Source organism: Pithys albifrons, chromosome 11 (genome assembly GCF_047495875.1).
Source record: "Pithys albifrons albifrons isolate INPA30051 chromosome 11, PitAlb_v1, whole genome shotgun sequence".
NCBI lineage: Eukaryota > Metazoa > Chordata > Aves > Passeriformes > Thamnophilidae > Pithys > Pithys albifrons.
In genome coordinates this window covers 21,963,348-21,983,112 of record NC_092468.1, presented here as the reverse complement: position 1 = coordinate 21,983,112, position 19,765 = coordinate 21,963,348, and the positions used below count along the sequence as shown (strand labels likewise).

General features: G+C 41.4%; 1 protein-coding gene across 4 annotated transcripts in view; it reads left to right on the top strand.

Moving 5' to 3' along the window:
• FNDC3B (fibronectin type III domain containing 3B) overlaps window positions 1-19,765 on the top strand; it is a 189,863-nt gene that overhangs the window by 101,838 nt on the left and 68,260 nt on the right. For all 4 annotated transcript variants that reach the window (XM_071566299.1, XM_071566295.1, XM_071566297.1 and 1 more), the window contains one exon: window positions 1,853-2,134. In XM_071566299.1, coding sequence (XP_071422400.1) covers window positions 1,853-2,134 — 282 coding nt within the window. The remainder of the gene's footprint in view (window positions 1-1,852; window positions 2,135-19,765) is intronic.

The following is a 19,765-nucleotide window of genomic DNA, read 5'->3' as shown; positions in this document are numbered from 1 at the left end:
TCTGATGCCAAAGGGTAGCATGGCAACCCTAATCAGGCCAGGAGGAAGTAATTGCAAGAAAGGAGTGAAAGGGGCATATTGCTCTCTGAACTATGCGCTGCTGTGTCTCTGCCATCCTGGAGATAAAGTCTTTGTGTACTCTGAAAGGGGGCATTAAACAAAAAAGTAATCCACAAGGCTACTTGAGATGTTTGACCTGTAAGTGGTTTCAGGATTCATGGATTTACATAGTGCTGGACTACCTGGACTTAAAACCCTTTCGAAGAATATGTTTAAGTCATATCAGAAGAAGGGAGATTCTGCTGGAGTGGGAAGGAAGAGGCAGAGAAGAAAGAGGGGGAGGCATCTACACATGCTACCTCTTGAATTTTCTGTTTGACCAACAGAACTCATTTTCTGAAGGCGAGTGGACCCTTAAAGCTGACACTTAACTTCATTATACTGGGAGGAAGGAAGTGGGAAGCTCAGGAACCCAGTAGGATAGTGTAGCCATCCAGATTCATAAGGGAAGGACTCGAAAAGGGAACAGGGCAGTTTGTCATGTGGCTTGACAAAGTATTGCATGCAAATATGGTTCAAAGGGAACATAGGGCTGCTGGGTAACTAGATATGGAATGTTTCTGTAGCCTGGAGATGCCAAGAAGCTGATTCAACTTAAAATTGAAAACAAAATCCTTGGTTGCTTGTACCTGTATGCTGAAATAAGTGGTGAATACTGGACTGATAAGTGTTTGTTCCCTTTAGCTGTCCAATGGCTTATACTTAAAAAAATAGCATTAATTTGTAGCCTGCTGGGTTTATGCAGCTAGTTGCTGTGATAATACAAATAGGATGATGTAAGGTAAGGAAAGATGAAAGCCACGATGCACTGAAATACCAAAGGAAGAGAATCTGGCTAGTTGAAAAAACTTGGGAAAATTATAATACAGCATACATGGCAATCTCAATTTACAGACAGGCTTTGAACAGCTGGATAGGATGGTCATTTGCCATCAGAAGTGTGTACTATAACTTCTGAATGGATGTAGGAAAAAGGATGGATGTATCAGGTATCAGTTGTTATTTTGCTAACAAAGACAAAACTCTTTTGGATGTGAATATGTTCAAGGTTCACACTCAAAGTGAAGCACAAAAAGGAGGATTGACCTATAGAGAAAAGCTGTGATTCCTGCAACCTGACCTGCTTTAACTTAGAGAGAGTCATCCTTGAAGGGGGCAGGTGGAGATTGTACTTAATGAAGTGTATCTGAAGTGTACATGTGATATTTATGATAATTCTCAAACTTTTTTAGATGATTTTACTTACCAAAGCTTCTACTTCATGTTGCACTTCTCTCCTTAGGCACCACAGCTGACACAATTGTATGGTCTATTTATCCTGTGAAATTAAATTGCATGTAATCAGGGATGGCAGCTTGAAACCAGCACATCTCAGCTTGTTCTGTCCAGTCAGGCCCTGAGGAAGAAAATTCTAAATTGCTCTGAACTTATGAAGGCTTTTTCCTGAAGATTAATCTCTGGATTTTTGCTTGAAATCCATGTCCCTGAAACACAGACTGAAAGGGAGGGGAAAAGCAATAATTCCAATTGCTGTATTTTACACACTTATCCAAAGAGTTAAGAAATTCTATCATCTAAAAAATCTATCATCTAAAAATTCTATCATCAATAAAAAAAGTCAGTCTCACTGAAAAGCTTTTTTTTTTAGGAAAAAAAATAATTGGTTTGTTGTTACTCTCCAGTCACATCCAGAGTCCTTTTGTTTGGAAATGGTCAGGAATTCGGTTTTCTGAAAAAGATTCTGTTGATTTTTGTTGTTCTGAGTTAACACAGGTGAATTCTTCCCTTTCAGAAATCATACCACTATATGGGATGTCCAGCTACATTACCAGGGAAGATCAGTACACCAAACCACAGCACAAAAAACTCAAGGACAGGCAGATTGACCGCCAGAACCGTCTGAACAGTCCCCCTTCCTCCATCTACAAGAGCCACATAGGCAGCTGCACCACGGTGTACAACGGCTACGCCAAGAGCCACAACGGCGCGAGCAGCGGCGCGGGAGCTCCGGCCGTCAAGAAACCGGAGCGCAGAGCGAGGAGCAGCCCCAAGTCAAATGAACAAGAACCACATGGTAAAGACGTTTTTTATAGATTTTTAATTCCTTTTTATTGCAGCTTTCTGGCTTATGGCTGCCTTTGTATGGATCTAGTGGCCATGCCAAGAAACACTGCCACCCGTGTGAAAAGGCAGTGTTGATTCAGTGTGAACTTAAATAGAGATGCTGAGCTTGCTGTGCTGTATTGGTTTTGTAAGATGATCTGGTTGCCTCCCTGTCTTTCATGGCTACTCCCTTGGTAGATGCAGCATCATTATCTTTTTATCTATTGGAAGCAGAAATGCATTTTGTGGGCAAGGTCTTGGTTTTGTTTTGCTTTTCGTAGAGGCGTTTTGGCGCTTTGCAAAAATCCTCATGAACAACTGAGCTATAACCAAAACCTAATTACTGGATATTATTACTTTGCATCTCCTGGGTAAACCTAGTAAAGTTATTAAAAAATTTATAGGTGATGGCTGAAAAAACAAGTTTTTTATGTGAACGTTCAGTGGAAGTACAATTAATTGAAACAAAAGAAAATTGAGAAGAAATTACTTCATGTTAGCCATTGGAACTAGTGGTCATATACTTTGTATCAAATAGTAGATACTTTTGAAATAGAAGCTTACCATTTTAAAATCTAAAACTTTGGGTGGACAACCTAACATTTTATTGTAACCAAGTCTCATTTATCACAAGCCATTCTACACGTAGCCAGTTCTACCTAAATTTAGCTTGTTACAGCTTTCAACCTTTCTTTTCTCTGCCTCTTTGCTGACTGCTACAGCTGCAGCTGCCTGAACAAACTTTGATGTAGCAACCAAGCTTATTCCCAACATGTCCAGGATATTTATAATGTAGCACACTCTGAAATCTCTAGTGTGAATTTATGCATAGGACATAGATTTTCCATTATCTGTCTATATGTATATTTATTTGGCTGTGTACTATTACTTGTGAGACTTAACTGAAATAAATATTCACGAAAACTAAGTCAATAGCCAAAGTGGGGGCAGGGAAATGCTGCTGGCACGGTAAGGAATGTGGGTTTGCAGGCGTGCATCAGGGTCTTTAGAATTAGCAAGAGCTGTATTTGGCAATGCTGTAATTGAATCACTGCATTAGACTTTCTAGTTATTTCTTGTCAATCAGCTTATGTGACCTTTAGTATTCTTACTTATGTTTAGCTATTTATCTGAGAGGGAATACATGAGGTGTTTGGAAGGACATGTGTGAAAGACCTGGAATAAAGTATAGTCTTAACAGCTAAGCCTCACAGTGTATCTTCAGCGGGTACTGAGTCAGCCTGGATGACCATTTCCAAAATAATCTAGATTTAATTTAAAAACATGTTGTTTAAAGGTTTCCTGCAGCCCTTGTGTTTGTCTAATTTGTTGTCTTGGACTAGTCTGTTGTGCTGCAGCTGAAGAGCGTGAGCGCTTTTGAAATGCCAAGAAAATCAGTGAAGTCACAGCTACGGCACGTCCAGTCTGTCAGAGAGTGCCTTAACACTGGGCACAGCGAGTGATGGAGTCCTCCCCCAGGCTGTGAACAGGTCCTGAACAGGAGGCTGTGCAGATAAGCATTTGTTGTCCCGCCCTCCTGCCTTTTAAAATTGGGTTATGTGTCTCTACCCGGAGGTGGCAGCCCAGGAGTCAAATCACACTGCCCCACACCAAAATCCATGGCCAAAGCAGAAACAGGAGAATTTTTTTCATATTAAGAGAATTATTAGAGTCATACATGTGTACCTGTATGGAAATTTCTGCAGAAAGGTCACAGAGGTTTCTTAAAAGTTTTTACCAAGCAATTCACTAAAATAAATTCTTGATATTTATAGGTTTCTAATCATATCTTCTGCTTTATCTTTACCTTCTCCGTTTCTTCTTGAATTTTTGGGGGATTTATTGAGGGATACCTGACTAACAGGTAATTGGGGTGATAATTAACAGCAGTCTGGGTACAGTTGCCAATTTTGATTTATGCTGCTAAGATGACAGTTTGTTTAGAATAGCCAAGAAAATGTGTGAGAAGCAACAAGTAGCAAAGGGTTTTAAACTTAAAGGTTTTGTGGCTGTGTATCAGTTCAAGACTGGTAATAGTTAAAAATTTGATGGTGCTGTGTGGCTGGTTCCAAAACTGCAGAATAGCCTGGAAACCCCATTTTTATGTATATAAATGCATATATATATATATATATATATATATATATATATATATATATATATATATATGAAAAATTGGTATAGAATAAGTCTTTATTTAGAAAACCACTTAGCCAAAAAACTCTCAAGAGGCAAGTAGGAATGTATGAATTTTACTGTAAAACTTGGAGTAAGGTGAAGGAGAACTGGAGCTGAGGGGTTTGTTTGCACGAATTATTTACTGGAGATTGTGATGTGCTTTATAGCATATCATTTCATAGCTAGTTGTGGGGTTTGTGTGTGTTTGTCCAGTAGAGCTGGCAGGCTTCTCTTGGGTGTTTGGATGTTGGAGCAATCCAGTGAGCCAGCTCCTGGCAAGGGAAGGAGCTTTAGGAGCCCTGGACACAGCTGGAGCAGACACTTGTTCAGCCTCATCTCTGCTGCTGCAGAAGGCAGAGTGTGTCGGCACACGGTGCTGCAGCGTGACAGTGATGGCTTTCCTTAGGGACCAGGCTGTCAGAAGCGAAGTGTTGGGAGCTGCCTTGGAGCTGGCAGCGTGGGCAGGAGCTCTCTGGTGGCAGGCAGTGTCTCTCCCAGCAATCCCAGCCACTCCTGAGCCGCCGCTCTGAGAGGCAGTTTGAGTGTCTGCTTTAATCAGCAGAGGAACAGGATCTGCACCGTGACATTTGTGACGGGGAAGATGAAGATGGGAGTTTCTGTTTGGGGATCTGCTACCCCTGTGTTTAAGTAGATGCTTGTCCTGCTCCTTCTTTCTTGTTCGTGTTGTCTGTGAGGGATGCGTTGCTCTTTTCAGGCACCTCCGAGCAATCTCTGCTGTTGCTGCACTGGGATAATTAGAGTACTTGTAAGAAGAGTAAGAATAAGAGGGCTGGGGGACCTTCCTTATTAAATCAGGCTGAGGAGGGTTGGGCCTGGAGAATAGAAGGCTTTGGGGAGACCTTAGAACCTCTTCCAGTGCTTAAAGGGGCTCCAGGAGAGGTGGAGAGGAACTTTGGGCAAGGGCCTGGAGGGACAGGACAAGGGGAATGGCTTTAAACTCAAACATGGCAACTGTAGATTTGATATTAGGAAGCAATTCTTCCTTGTGAGGGTGGTGAGGCCCTGGCACAGGTCGCCTGGAGAAGTTGTGGCTGCCCCATCCCTGGATGTGTTCGAGGTGAGATTGGACGGGCTTTGGAGCAACCTGGGATGGTGGAAGGTGTCCCTGCCCGTGACAGGGGGTTAGAACAAGATGATCTTCAAGGTCCCTTCCAAACCAAACCATTCTATGATCCTATGAATAATGTTGAAGAAAATGTCCAGTGTACAATGCAAGGACAACTCTGCTTTTCTCCCTGAAAAGGTATGACATAAATCACATGACATGAGATACTTAAGTTAACAATGTACTTTTCTGTCCAAATCTACGCTCATATTATGCCCATGACATTTGAATAAGTGCTCAAGAAAAATTCTGCCATGTATCAATAGCTTATTGCCTCTTTCCAATATTAAGAGAACTAAGGGTTCCCCCAAAAGCTCATTCGGCACTGTTGGAAGAAGTGGGGTGATAGATCATCAATAGTACTGAATTTAAGTAAATTAGTCTGGAGTACTTTTGTTCTGTCACCTCTTTAGTTGTGGGTAAATATGTGGTCCTCTGTCACTCTGCTCTGTACAACATGATGGTACATTAAAAATATGTTGTTGCTTCTATATTGCACCCTTATCTCAGGCTGGATCTATAACATAGCATCAGAACCTCTGTTTAGTAGGACATTTACAGTTTCAGATTGGGGATTTAAATGCTCTTATGATCTTTTCCCTTGGAAGCATCATGTCGTTACCTTGGGTGGTGTACTTGTAAATAAAGATTCCTAGTTATGTTGGAAATATGCCATTTCAAGGGGAAAAAAGGGAGCTCATGGCTTATAATTGTATGAAAATACAGCAAGTATTCTGAGTGTTTGTGGTAGGGTGATGGATGGTGTCTTGTACAGAGAGAAGGCTTGGAGGTATGATGTAGGGATACTGATTTAAAATCCATACTGTTGTTTTTCTGCAGAGCTGCTTTAAAAACTGAATGGGACAGAAGGGAGCAGGGTTGGGTTTTTTGTGGGTTGGAGTTTTTTGTTTCATGAAGGAGCCTTGCCATGTAAAAAGATCTGTAAGCGGAAATCCTGTCCCATTCTTGCTGTCCTTTATGAATTTCAGTCTGAGTCACTTCCTTCTCAAGCACTCAGTGGTTCACTTCTTGGTCATGTGGTGATCTGGTAGTTTGAGAAGTTATATGTGAGGCTGTGGGTACTGTGGGAACATAAGCAGTTTGGAGCATTCTTACAATGCTTTTGCCTATTTCCTAATGAATTTTTTTTTCTTCAAATGAGATAAAATCTTTTTAATCCTCATTGAAGTCTGAAGGGCCTGGGATAGCCCAAACTAAAACATTTCAAATGGGTAAAAGTGGAAAAGCAGGCAATGGATTGTTATGTACATCCTGTGCAGGAGCTGGGTGGGTGCTGGGAGTTGGGTGCCAGAATAAACAGACGCAGCCTGGGCAGGGAGGCAGCTCTGGGGCGGTCGCGTGCGCCTTTATGTGAGCATTCTTAAAGAGGTTTTTTGTGCTGATTTCAGAAGATTGAGCTCTACGGGGTCAGAGCAAGGCCCATCTGGCCCACTGGTCTGTTTTCAGCAGTTGTGATGAAGATGATGCTGAGGGGGAGCCTGCAATCCCGGCCACATCCTGCACGCTGGTGCCTGCTCCAACAGGAGCATCCCAACCTGCTGGGCACCGTAGAGGGTTTAGTCCTGCCTGATCCTTTGGATGCCCACTTGGTGACCTGTTGTTTGTGAACTTACCTAACTCAGTTTTGAAAATCAGCTGAAAATTTTTGAAGATTTCTTTCCAGCTGCCCAAAGTGAAGAACACTGTCTTGGTGTCTGCTTTACTGCTCCAAGCAGCTGATCTCTTGCATGTGGCATTGATGTGCTTTACATGTGGAGAAGGGAGGAAAAAGATTAGAATTAATTAATAGTTCAAAGAGTTGTTGAAGACTATTAATAGATGATAAACTTCTGTAGTACCAGTATCATGTGTGTACAACCAGCTTCAAAACTCAGATATTGCCTTCCTGTGGTGGAGGTTTTGTAAATCTGTTTTTGTGCACTGAGACAGACTCCAGCTACTCCCAAAGGTGAAAACCATGGCTTCAAATTCCTGCCTGCACTGCTGATGGCCGTTTCTCAGGAGATGTGGCTGGCAATATCTGCTCATTTCTTAGAGGGGAACGTATTGAGAATACATGGAAAATGGGCTTGGCAAGGAAACTTTTGACTATGGTGGTTTTCGTTTGAAAACATTTTAAAATAAGTACTTAACTTGTAAAAGCAAAAGTTCTGAGGTGAAGAAGTGAATTAGACTGGCATGACTGACCTGGCCTAACAAGAGCTGGTACCAGCAGGTATCCTGCACTCTGCAAGCTGCAAGTACATGATGCAGAGTGGTGATGTATGAAAAACCAGAGCTGAGGCATCCTGATAAAGCCCTATCCTGTCCTCTCTGTTCTGTATAACACTTCAGTATGTTTCGGGAAGATGTGGGGTTTTTTTCTGTTTTTGTTTACCTATATCAAGTTGGTTTTTTAATCTGGAGCTGTGAATTAAAGGGAAATTGAAGGAGCTGTGATTCAGTGCAGACAGGAACCAGGCAAAGTTCCTCGACTTACTCATTCTAGATCCTGTCAATTCTTTTCTATTTTGGTCCTGAATCTGTTTTGCAAGCTTACTGAGTCACACATGTATCTGTGTCTGTATATCCTATAAATTTAAAAGCTTAAAAAGTAGTTTCATCACTTTTGGTCCATGTAAGCAGAGAGGCTGAGAAACACTGGCAATACATGTAACTTTTATGTTCTTTTAGCCAAGAACTCATGATTTGGTACCTGCTAATAAAGACTTTTGTTAAACCAGTGTAGAAATGTTCTGCAGGCAAAACTGGTAAATGTTTTTTCTGCTGCCATATGAAATACCCCTATGTAAGTGGAGTTTCCCTGGTGTTTGGTTCTATAAAATAAGGAGTTTCAACAAGATTGTCTCCTGAAAAACAACCTGTCAAAACTGACACAGTGATTTTATTAGTAACATTGGAGTAAAACCACTCTGAAGAGGAAAATACATCTGTCAGGCTAAGTGAATTTTAGTATTATACCAAGTAATGCAATGTGAAACATAATATTTAGTGGAAACAGAGACTTGTTGAATCTTGTGAGCGTAGATCAGCATCGCATGAAATCTAAATGGTATTACTGTTCCTACTGCATTTTTAATAGTTTTAGCAACTAATACTATTTGGCTGAATTCTTTAGACATGCATATCATTAGGAATAGATGTTGTGTGCATGCAGTTTTTCTGAAAGTTTTAATACTTGAGAGGAAATAGGATGCATTAATTAGGGCATAGTCTGAACTTGCGAAACCACTGTTCATTTGTGACACCTGGAATTTCCAGTGTGATATTCTTGTGCCATGACCTTATCTCCCACATAATAACTGAGCCTTGGTGGTTTTGTTTGTTTCTGTTTGGAAGTGTGCCTACTTCTCAAACAGTCTATCCCTGGTATTTGCTCAAAAATAATAGGCTGTGACATTGTTTATTCAAGCAGTAAACAAAATGATTATGAGTGTCAGGTACTTCTGATGTTAACGTGCTGAGAGCACACCTTTGTGTACCAGAGTGAACTCGGTGAGCTGGGCCACACAGATTCTTACCAAATAATATTTGCCTAATAGTCACTTGAAGTAAACCACTTAGGCAAGCTCTGTATAGACTGATGATTATATTAGAAACATATCACAGGGTTCAGGCAGAGTACAAATTAGTGTTAGTCTGTGTGCCTGCAAGAATTTATCCAAATCAGGCTTAATTTGTGACTTTTCTTCAGCAGGAACAATTGCTAAAATGTTTATCCAGCATTGCTGAAATACACAATGTTGAGAGAGATTAATAAATGCTGTTTTCTCTGCTGTCTTGAAGCTTAACTTACATCATGGGGCTTTGATGGAGAAAGGTAAAAGCTAAATATCACAAATACAGCAAGTGGTACTGGAAAGCACGTCCTTGCCCAGTGCCAGTGCACTCCCTGCCTCAGCCATTGCTTTGGCCAGTTCCAAACACAGCAGTATTTTGCTTTGAGCTGTCTGTGGGTAGTTCCTTCTAGTGCATCTTGACCAACTCTTTCCCAGAAGTTGCCTGTGTGCAGAATAATTTCCAGGAATTTATAAGCCTCTGAAATCTTGTCTGCATGTGAAAGGTCATGAGCATGGAGATACTCTCTTACTGTGTCTGTACTACAGGAACAAACCTAAGGTTTATGGGATGCTTGAATGCCATGGCAGTCCTACCTTCCTTCACACCACGTGGTTTTGACCTGGAAGAGCCTGTTCTGTGCTTCATTAACACCAAGTCCTGCAAACTGGAGGGGCTGGGGCAGGGAAGGAGAAGATACTCTATTTTTAGGCACTTATCTTGAAAGACTAAAGACCAGCTTCATAACTTTGGCACTAGAAGTTGTAGATAAGAGGTTTTCTTCATCAGCTAAGGGGGAGCCTTGCACAGTATTCTCTCATCTTCGATATCAGCAACTTCTAAAGGTGAATGTAAATGCATCAAACTTGGTTTCATCCAGACTTCTTGTATCTGAAAATGCAAACAGAACATCAGGGCAGCTGTGGGTACATGTTATCTATTATGGTTATAAGGTGGTCTGCAATTTGGTCTCTTGGGCATCCACAGCTCTGAAGCATGAATGGGGCAGAATGGGTCAGCACAGGAGGTCTGGTTACATTTTTTGGTCTCGTCACAGCAGTTCTGACAAAATAAACCTCAGCTGAAGCTCCCTAATCTTTCTAAGTGTGGTAGCCTGCAAGAAGCACAGCTAAAGTCCACCTACAAACATGTTGGGCATGTGTAGTAAAGAGTGGGGAAATCGGGCTCCAGGGCTCACGCTTGACCTGGTTGGTGACTTAAAAACCCTTTCTGCAGTGGCTGGAATTTTACCCCAAGGCTGTTTTTCTCAATCCTGGTCAACCCCTGTAGAGTCTCATATTTTCCTTCTCATCTGCTTTCATCCCTCCCTTGCCTCATCTGCCAGCAGGATCTCCTTGGCAGGGGGAGCTGGATAAGCTATCTGCTCTATCATTTATCAGGAAGTCAGTGCTAGATGACATAAGGCACAGCCTCTCCCCCCAGAGGATATTTGTATTATCTCAAGAATTTGCAGCTTCTGCTGCAATTGACGGTAAAAGTCCAGAAGACTGAAATCTGAACCTTCTTCCTAGGAGTTTACGTAATTTATAGATACCCAACCAACAGAAAAAAATCATACTAAGTACATTTTCATCCTGCTTAAATGCTCAGTGGTTAAACCCCCATGCTGGGGAGAAGAGTTATACCAAGGTCTGAAAGCTTCAGAGCAAGATAAACAGTGTACTCTCACCAGTTGAGAGGAGATAAGGTGGACCACCGACAAAGGAAGGGAACTGTGTTTCCCTTATTTGGCTGTATCTGGGACATTGAGCCAGAAGGGAGAGAGTATTTATAGGGAAGAGGTAGAGCATTTCCTCCCTCCAGAGTATAAAAAATAAAACACATTTAAGTCTAATAATTTAATGAGCAACCCTTATTTGTATAGTCAGATGTTCTGAGCAATGTCTGTATATCCAGTTGGATTTGCAAAGGCGGTGAAATAAAATTTCATGTCCCACAGAAGTTAATGGGATTTGTTTACAGAACATTCTTAGGCTGTGCTTCAAACCCCATCAGTTAGTTTTCCTTTTTTGAGGAAGGGTGGAATTTGATTTCCAAAGTTTTTGTGACCTTCAGTCTATTTGCTTTTAAGGGGAGGGAAAATCTTAAGGCAAGGTGATGGTTTGAGTGTTGCAGTTAATGGAAAGGATAAACACTGTTCTAAAATAAAGGAGCCATTTCAATTTTCTCCAAGGTTTATTATAAATGATTTGTTCTGAGTTTGGTTTTTTGGTTGGTTTGGTTATTTGGTTGGGGTTTTTTTTTCTTGTTTGCTTTTCCTCTAAGGAGTTGTGCTTAAAAGCAGCTGCTTTGATTTACTGTGATTCATGTGACTTGTGCCTGAATTTCATCTCAGCAATAAAATCCAGAATGACTTGAAACTCCTGTAGCTTTGTTGAATCCTTCCCAGTCAGAGGTAATCAGGTGGATATTTCTGTGAAATATTTTAAATATTTCAGAAGGTTCTTAGTGGTGAAACTGGTTGTGCAAATATCAGTGACTGCATTCTGCCCTCGTCCTGTACAGGACTGCTCTTTGCCCAGGCAGTACTTCGAGCTCACTAGTAGAATGTTGGTAGAGACATTATAGATCAGGTTTTTGAAACATTCTTGAGTGCACTCTTCACATCTCAGGCATGGGAGGGTGCAGTTAACATTACATCAGTCTTTCTCACTTTTGCATTCTAGAAATTTAGCCCCCAGTCTTTATTAAAAGTTCTGTTTAATATCATTCTAGCTCACATAGCTACAGTTCATCATTCAGCCTTGACTGCAAAACAGTTTAGGCTGAGATTGCTTGAGCCAATTGATCATCATTTGTCATGAGGAAGAGAACTTATTTCTGTTCTGCTGTCAATCGATATGTGCTTGGGTGAATTTGAAGAGGGGAGTGGAAGCTCTTTGCCTTCCCCATCTCTGAGCTGTGTTGCCTGGGCTGAATGGAAAGAAAAAAATGTTCTTTGGTTTCTGGGATTGCTGTGATCTCCTCCACCACTTATTGCCATCTCATTTTATCATAGTTTTCATGTGGAAAAATAGGTCAATAATTTACATTGGTAACAGAAAAGCTGCACTGGGGTTCATTCAAAAAATAGTGTGTGTCTCCAGCCATTCCCCTGGTTAACTTTGAAGAATCCCAGTGCAGGATCTAACCCCTTCCAAAGACATGCAAGTGATATAAGTAGTGCATAAAAATAACATTTCTGGTTTAATGTCAATGAGACAAAATTGAGAACAGTGAAAAGATGACACATTTTCTACAGTTATCCTGTTCTAGGGAAAGTTTTCCCAGATTCCTTTTTCATAAAGGATGAATGGTTTGCTTTGCTCTGACTCTGTTCTTGAGAGTGAAATGGTGGTGACTGCTAGAACCCAGCATCCCAAAACGCTTCTCATTGCCCACCATGAAATCTGATGAAGTCATTTCTTCTTTGATTTGGGCAAGGCTGGGGAGTTGTGACTGAGGGCAAAATCTGGCTTGTGGTTATTTTGTCTTAGATTGCCATGGGCAGTGCTGTGCCTTTGCATTGGGGAAGTGCTCTGCTGTAAACTTGGTGGCTTTGCAAAGTCCACTGCCAAGGAGGTTGTTAATTTTGGCTGAGGTGCTCAGTTTAATCCTCGCCAAGTTTGGAGCTCCTATGGAGTCTGTTTTGGCTGTGCTGTCTGATTGTTTTTCTGTGCAAATGTGCAGTTATGCAGGTTATTTTGCTAGTTTTGTGTTTGATCATGAAAATGTTTTTATTCTTTGTAACGTCCAGACTAGCAAAGGGTTTTATGGCCAGAATTGCCTATAATCATATTTTTGAAGGTCAAGAAGAAGTAAGTTTTATTTTGGGTTCAATACTGGTACCATTGTCCCTCTGCACTGGAGGTAGTATTTCAGAGAAAAATATTTCCTTGTTGGCATGGGGCAGCGGTCACAGGATTTAAAAGCCCAGGCTGGTGACACTGGAGACTTGTCAGTCCGTGTTCTTTAGGGATTGTTCTTTCCACCTTGGATCTTGAAGGGCTTGTGGAGTTTTTATGGCCATGTCACCTGGGTGGGGCAGCCTGGGCTGATGGTGGCAGCAAGGTGGTGAATTTGCAGAAGATACTTCTTTCTGAGGGACTACTGGGTCCATCAGCCTGGGAGGACAATCTTTGAGTGCTAATGAACGCCAGACAGGCAGGTGGTCGCAGGGAATGAGGAAAACCAAGGAGAATAAAACATGAAGAAGCACACAAATAAGTGAAAGGAATTAAGGGTAGGCAATGCATCCCAGCCATTGTAGAAAATTGTGAGGAGTTTGTGGTGGGATTGAAACATCAGCCCTCTACCTGGAAGGTGGGAGTCAGAAGTTCCAGGAAAATTTTAGGAGGCTCTTTCAGTTTCCTTATCAAGTAAAAAGACCCATCTTGTTAGAAATGAAAGGTATTAGTGGCAACTGCAGGTAGACAGACCACTTATAAACTGCTGAAAAAATTAGGTAGAAAAATGCTTTGCAGAGATGTATCAAATATATGTAGCTCCTATAAATCCAACCAAATCAGAAAAGACAGAACAGGAGAAAAGTCAAGAAAGAAGAGAGGTGTAAAGCTTTTCTAAAATCAAAGCAACAGAAGTAATGTCACTTACATTCTAACAGTTCTTTCAGCAGTCCTTGGGTACCTTCCTGTACCTTAAGCGATGTATAGGAAGGGACATCAATGGATTAAAATAATTTCTTCATTGGAAAGGATTAGTTTTGTCTCTTTTTATTTTTTGTAATGATTTACTTCAGTCTCATAGTTTCACAGTTAGTGAACTGCAGTGGACTATGGAGTAGTGATACCTGATAGAAGAGACAAGACTAGAGAAGAAAAACATGATTTCAGAGTTGGTGTGTGTGATCTGACTGGTGGCATTGAGCTGCTGCTGTTCCTGGAGCCCATCCAGTGTGGAACCCACAGAGCAGTGCTGGGAGTCTCTCCTGGGCCCTGCTCTGGGCAGGGATGAGAGGGTCAGGCTGAAAAGCTCAAGATTTTTAGCCACAAAGACTCAACCACATTAATAGCTGTCATGAACAGAAGGGTTTGCTGGAGTGAGGAGGCATTACCATGTAGAGTATCTCTACCTGACATGTCCACATGGATGCTGCCTGCCTGCTCAAACAGGAGCTCTGCCTGTGCCAACACAGCGTAGAAGAGCAGTTTGAAATTGCAGCCTGTGGCATTGAAATTATGTTCCTGTAACTCAACAGAATTTTAAATGGTTCTTCTCAGCGAGGTACTTCTGTATGAATCAGCTGTGCCACTACATACTTGACCACAAGATGGAGGGATGGCCACTACCTTGCTTATCTGCAGAGCTTTTACTGTCTTCTCAACCCCAAGTAGAGTGTGAACTCTGTAACATGATAGCAAAAGGGAAGCTGCCGAAAATAAAAAGGAAAAATATTTTGACACAGAAAATAAGCTAAAGCAAGTAAAAAACATGAAAAGAGAGTGCTTCAAGAAGAGGTCCTGTGTGTAAGTGGTTTGTTGTTCCAGCAGATTCAGCTTGGGCTTCCTCTGTTTCTGTGGGTTATGTCATTGTTTAGTTTGGTGTTCCTTCAAACCCAGCCAGCTGCAGCCATCCACAGTGCACTGCCCCTGTTATCTTCCTTGGGAGATGTACAAAGTGCTTGCTTAAGATGTAAAATCTCTGTGATGGAGATGGGGGGTTGCTGTATTTTACTAAGAAGGCCCTTTTCTGCCTTCTAATGGACCAACTGCGTGTTCACAGTAGGAATTCGCTCAGATCTTCAGCCAGTAAAGTAGGAGTTGTTATTGCTGTCTTCCAGCAGTAGCAGCAAAGAAGCAGAAAAAAACAAACCCAACATGTCACTTACCCTCCGTTTGTCCCTTGCATCCAGCATTTTGTTTCCCTTGTAGGTTACTGCTGATCTTATTTTCCTTCTGCTATGCCAATGAAAAATATATATCCAAACCATAACGGGGGACAGGGAGGATTGGATACACTTACATTTATTTTTAAAACACTTTTTAGCTGAGGTGACTTCATTCCTTACATCTCAATGCTTCTACATCTGTTGAAAGGTGTCTGGTTAAAGGATGTGAATTTGCACTCCAGGTATTTTGGAGTATCCTTCCCATGGACAATAGGATACCAAAGCAATCAAGGTAAAACTAGCAGGTTAATAGATATGCAGTATGGCCAGGACATCTCTGAAACGTGGGATTAAATTCATGCCTAAATGACAGTGGTATTGACAAGCACCAATTATCCTTTATTGTCCCAGTGAATCAGGATAGCTGGAGTTGTTTGGGGTTTTCTGTTAATTTTAGATCTGAAAATGTAATTTTCTGGAGTTTATACAGGGTTTTTCAGTTAACAGGTTTTCTGTTTGCCTTCAGTTATTTAGAGAGTGGCTTGGATTTTTTTGCTGTCTATATCTGATTTGGTCCTTTAGGACAAATAATGAGTTATAAGCTCATAGACATCAGTTAAGGTATTTTAGCAGGAGAACTAAGATGGCAACAGTGAGATGGCACTTAGAAATGGAAAACTTGTGTTATGCTCATGCACAGCATTCTAATTTTTAAGGAATTAGAACTTGTTTCAACAGTTGTATCTAAAGTTGGATAACCTCAATCTCCCTGCCTTGGTCATGAGAGCTGCAGTCATGTTTGATCATTGGTGTTTCTATTATCTTTAATGTAATTAACAGAAATTAGAAATATTTAACATTCGCAAATCTCATCTGTGCATTTGTAGGCTTAATTAATAATCTTCCTTGGGGTATTATGTTTCAGTGTGGTGTGATTGACTGTTTTAAATATAAATACTTCTTTCACATGTTTTTTATCCTGAAGGGCTGCCCATTTTGCCCAGTGTGGAAGTGGTGCTGGGAAGAGCTGTGTGAAGTGCTGTGTGTTCAGTGTGACACTGGGTTTGCTCTTCCCAGTGTTACATCTGTCAGCCAGCACATCTCCTGGCAGTTTATCCGTGACCCTGTCCTGCCCTGCGCTGCCTTCCTGAAAAACTGGAGAGCTGCATCAAACTGGATTAGGCAGGAATTTGTCCTAGGTCTAATTTTATTTAATATTTTCATTAAAGACTTGAAGGATGGAATAAGGATTGGTGCTTATTAAATTATAGTCCATATCAGGCTCTGATAGGGCTCAGAGTGCTTGGTGGGTTAAGGGGAGGGTACAAAACAGGAGAGCTCAAATGGCCTTGAAAGAAAGTTTGATCAAGGCAAGAGTAACGAGTTGCATTTCAGCCAGTCTTTCTCAAACATGGCTTTTTTCATAGCTATATGGTAGTTTTGCACAGTAGTGGAGATGTAGTGGAGTACAAATTCCTAAAGTCAAGTTGGTGTATAGACAAAGAGAAGAGGAAACCTCTAAGCAAGCTCTGTAAATGACCTTGTTCCTTAGTTGGTGCTGCCAGGGTCTTGGCTGGCCCACAGTGGTCAGGACTGCTACCACATCTTCAGAAGGATGGAGACCAATTTAAAAAACTTGCCAGAGGACAGCAGTAGTTGGGATCTGGTAAATATGGGTATGAAAGAAATGAACTTGCTTTGTTTAACGGAGGAAATGCCTTTGACTGTGAAAAGTGGCAGCAAAGAAAGTCATGGTGAACCTGCCTGAGGTGGGTGTGCAGGGAAGAAGTAAGTTTAAGATACAGCAGGGAAAGTTGTGGAGTTAATCTTCCCAGGGATGAGGAGAGTTAGATGCTGTGTAGCTCACCCAGCTGGGGAGGTTTGGAGATCCACGATCGTGGGCCAGGAGGTTATTTATTTAATTTTCAATTATTTTTAAAAATGGGCTAGGCAGCCTTCTCAGAGGAATGGATTGAGTGTAGATGATCATGTTTCAGTGTAGGAGGGTGGATTTGGTGGCTGTGTCACATCCCCTCTGGTCTTGCTTTCTATGACTCAGCTGCAGCATGACATCTGCAGTTTTAGATTTGTTCTTGTGCAAGAAGTTTATTAATTTATATTTCTACAATTCCCTGAAATGAGAAGGTTGTATGTATTCTTGGTATCTTAAGCCTTGACATTGGCAGGCAGTTCATGAGGGAACTGGGCTGTGTTTTGAAGGGTTCATTTTCTTGGGGGCTGTAGGTTGTACTGTACGTGACTGATAAAAGATCTTTCCCAGCATTAAAGCTGGTCACAGCCCCAATAAATCTGGAACAAATTCTGAGAAAGCATGTCATGTTATGACTGGCATATCTGTGAGCTCTGCTTGAGAATTAGACTCAAAGTTTGCAAAGTGCTAGTGCTGATGTCATTCCCTTGGAATGGAAAGGCTGTTGAAACAGTAAATAATTTCTGTGGCCAGAAGCTAAGTCTTGAGCTGGACCTTTTCCTCTCTTCGAAGGAAAGAATGCAGAACAAACCCAAAATTTGTATTTGCAATGGGAAAATCCTAATTAGTTTAGTGCTTTTAGCTATTTCAAACCATTTACACACACAGCTGCTGTTCATGCAAACATGTAAACTATTGATGGAAACTTCAGACTTACCTTGAAATGACATATTTTTTTTCCTGTTTTTTAAATCTGTGCTTGGTGTTCAAAAGTATGGTTGGAAAAGTCTGAAAATTATATTTGTACTGTACGTGCAAAAAGGAACATAGACACAGGCTAACAGAAGCATAGAATAAAAAGCTTTAGTTCAGCAAGACTTAACACTGAAACTCTGTTAGCACCAAAGAGCTGCTGGGAAAGCATTTGATTTTTAGGCACATTTACTCCTGATTGTATCTGTAGAGTTTTGTTTATGATTCAAAACTCTAAAAAAAGGAGAGATGATCAAAATACAAACTTAGACATTGTTCAGGTCTTTCAGCTGGCTTTCTGCTGTCAGAGGTTAGTCTGAAACATCAGATCCAAATAACCCACAGCCTGAGAATTGGAACCTAATGCTGTAGCTTGGGACTGCTGTGATATATCTTAGACACTGAGATCTACATTGTAACTCAGATTTTGTACTGTACCTCAGAGGAGCCCACTGAGCATTCACTAGGAATTCATCCCCACCCCCAGCTTCCTCCTAGGAGGAAGAGTTTTGCCATGACAGATGTGGGGAACAGATGTTGAGAGGAAAAGTTATAATGGGACAATGACCTGAAGTGTTAGTCAGGTTCTTGACATGACTGAGCTTCTGTTCCCGATAGCAACAGAGGAAAGCAGCAGTCTCTGCTGCCTGTCTCTGCAAGCCCCAGTGTTTGGGGGGAGCTGACATACAGAGCTTTTACGTCTTCATATCAGATCCTTAGGGCTCAGACAGCTCAGAGAAAGGAAGGGACAAAGATTAAAGAGCAAATCGACTGTCTGTTATTCAGGGACAGTTAGTACTGCGTAGATGAATCATGCTTAGCCACCCACCATCTTCCTAAGCAGTTGTAATTTTTTCTGAATCTTAATCCCCTGTTTTACATCAAGGCTTTCGCTTTCCTTCCTGCTGTTCTTCCCAACCTTTCAACCTCGACACCTGAAATGTCTGGGAGATGCTCATGCTCCTCATCCCTTAACAGAGCTAATGTAGTAGTGTAGTCCTCAGTGGTTGCTGAGTGACCATAAAAGAAAGCCAGGTGAAAAGGCCTTCTGCCAACTCTGTGTTGTCAACATAAGGCATGTAAGATGGATTTTTTTCCTTCACTGTCATCTTCTGTTGCAGAAGGATTTATGCTCTTTTTTGGCTCAAAGGAAAGATGTTGAGCTCGATATACTTAATGTGTTCTGAGAGAGGTTGGCAGGTCAGAGCAACTTCCCCTACTGAGGGAGGGATTCGGGACAGGTCTTGTTCTCCTTAGCTTAGCCTACCTCAGGAGACTGTGAATAGTTGTGTTTATTACTGGAAGGAGATCAGCCATCCATAGAAGCCTGAGATTTTCTTACAGCTCTTGAAATGGGAAACTTAAGTATTTTAGATACTGTAAATACCATAATACTTGATTACCTCTCATGAGTTCCCCTTCCAATGTAAGCTGTTCTCTGCTGCTATTACAGACATCACTTGCACATATTTATTGCTTTTTGCCTTTAATTTTACTTTACCTATTATTCTCTGCTGATTTTTGTTTGAATTCAGTGCAGGGCTCAAATGCACACACTCTCCTTTCCATACAGTGCAGTGATTTCAGTCTGTGATGCAAGGGCCCTTCTCACTGCAGACATCTTTCTTTGCATTTGTTCTTGTAAAGTGATTGATGGCCTTGGCAAATCAGTGACATGGATGCATCACCTCTGTACGAATGAAGTGGTTGGGGTGTGTGTGTGTGAGGGATCACTGGCACCTGCCCAGACTCAGGTGTGACCACTCTGGACATTTAGCATGGGGGATTCTTGACACAGTTGATTGCCATATGTGCATCATCTGAAACCTCTTACTCTTTAGGAAATGTGACTGCCCATTCATATATGTAGTATTCATCAACAGTTTTTTTTCCTGCACTTGCTGTTACTTTAGGTCTGTGTGAGTCCCATTCCATCTCTCTCTCTCTCTCTCTCTCCAAAGTCTGAAGATTTCTCTTTTTCCACCTCCAGCTTGTTTTTATAGACTCTTGGTGACATGAATGTCCATATTGACCACATAAAAATCCACGTGTCCATAATAACCCAAGGCTTTAATGATCTGGTACTCAGAATCTTCTCCTTGTGAATAAGCCATGTATTTGGGACACTAATATAAAAAACTCCCTGTGTAGGACTCTTCTTTGAGAAGTCTGACTGAAGGACTTTAAT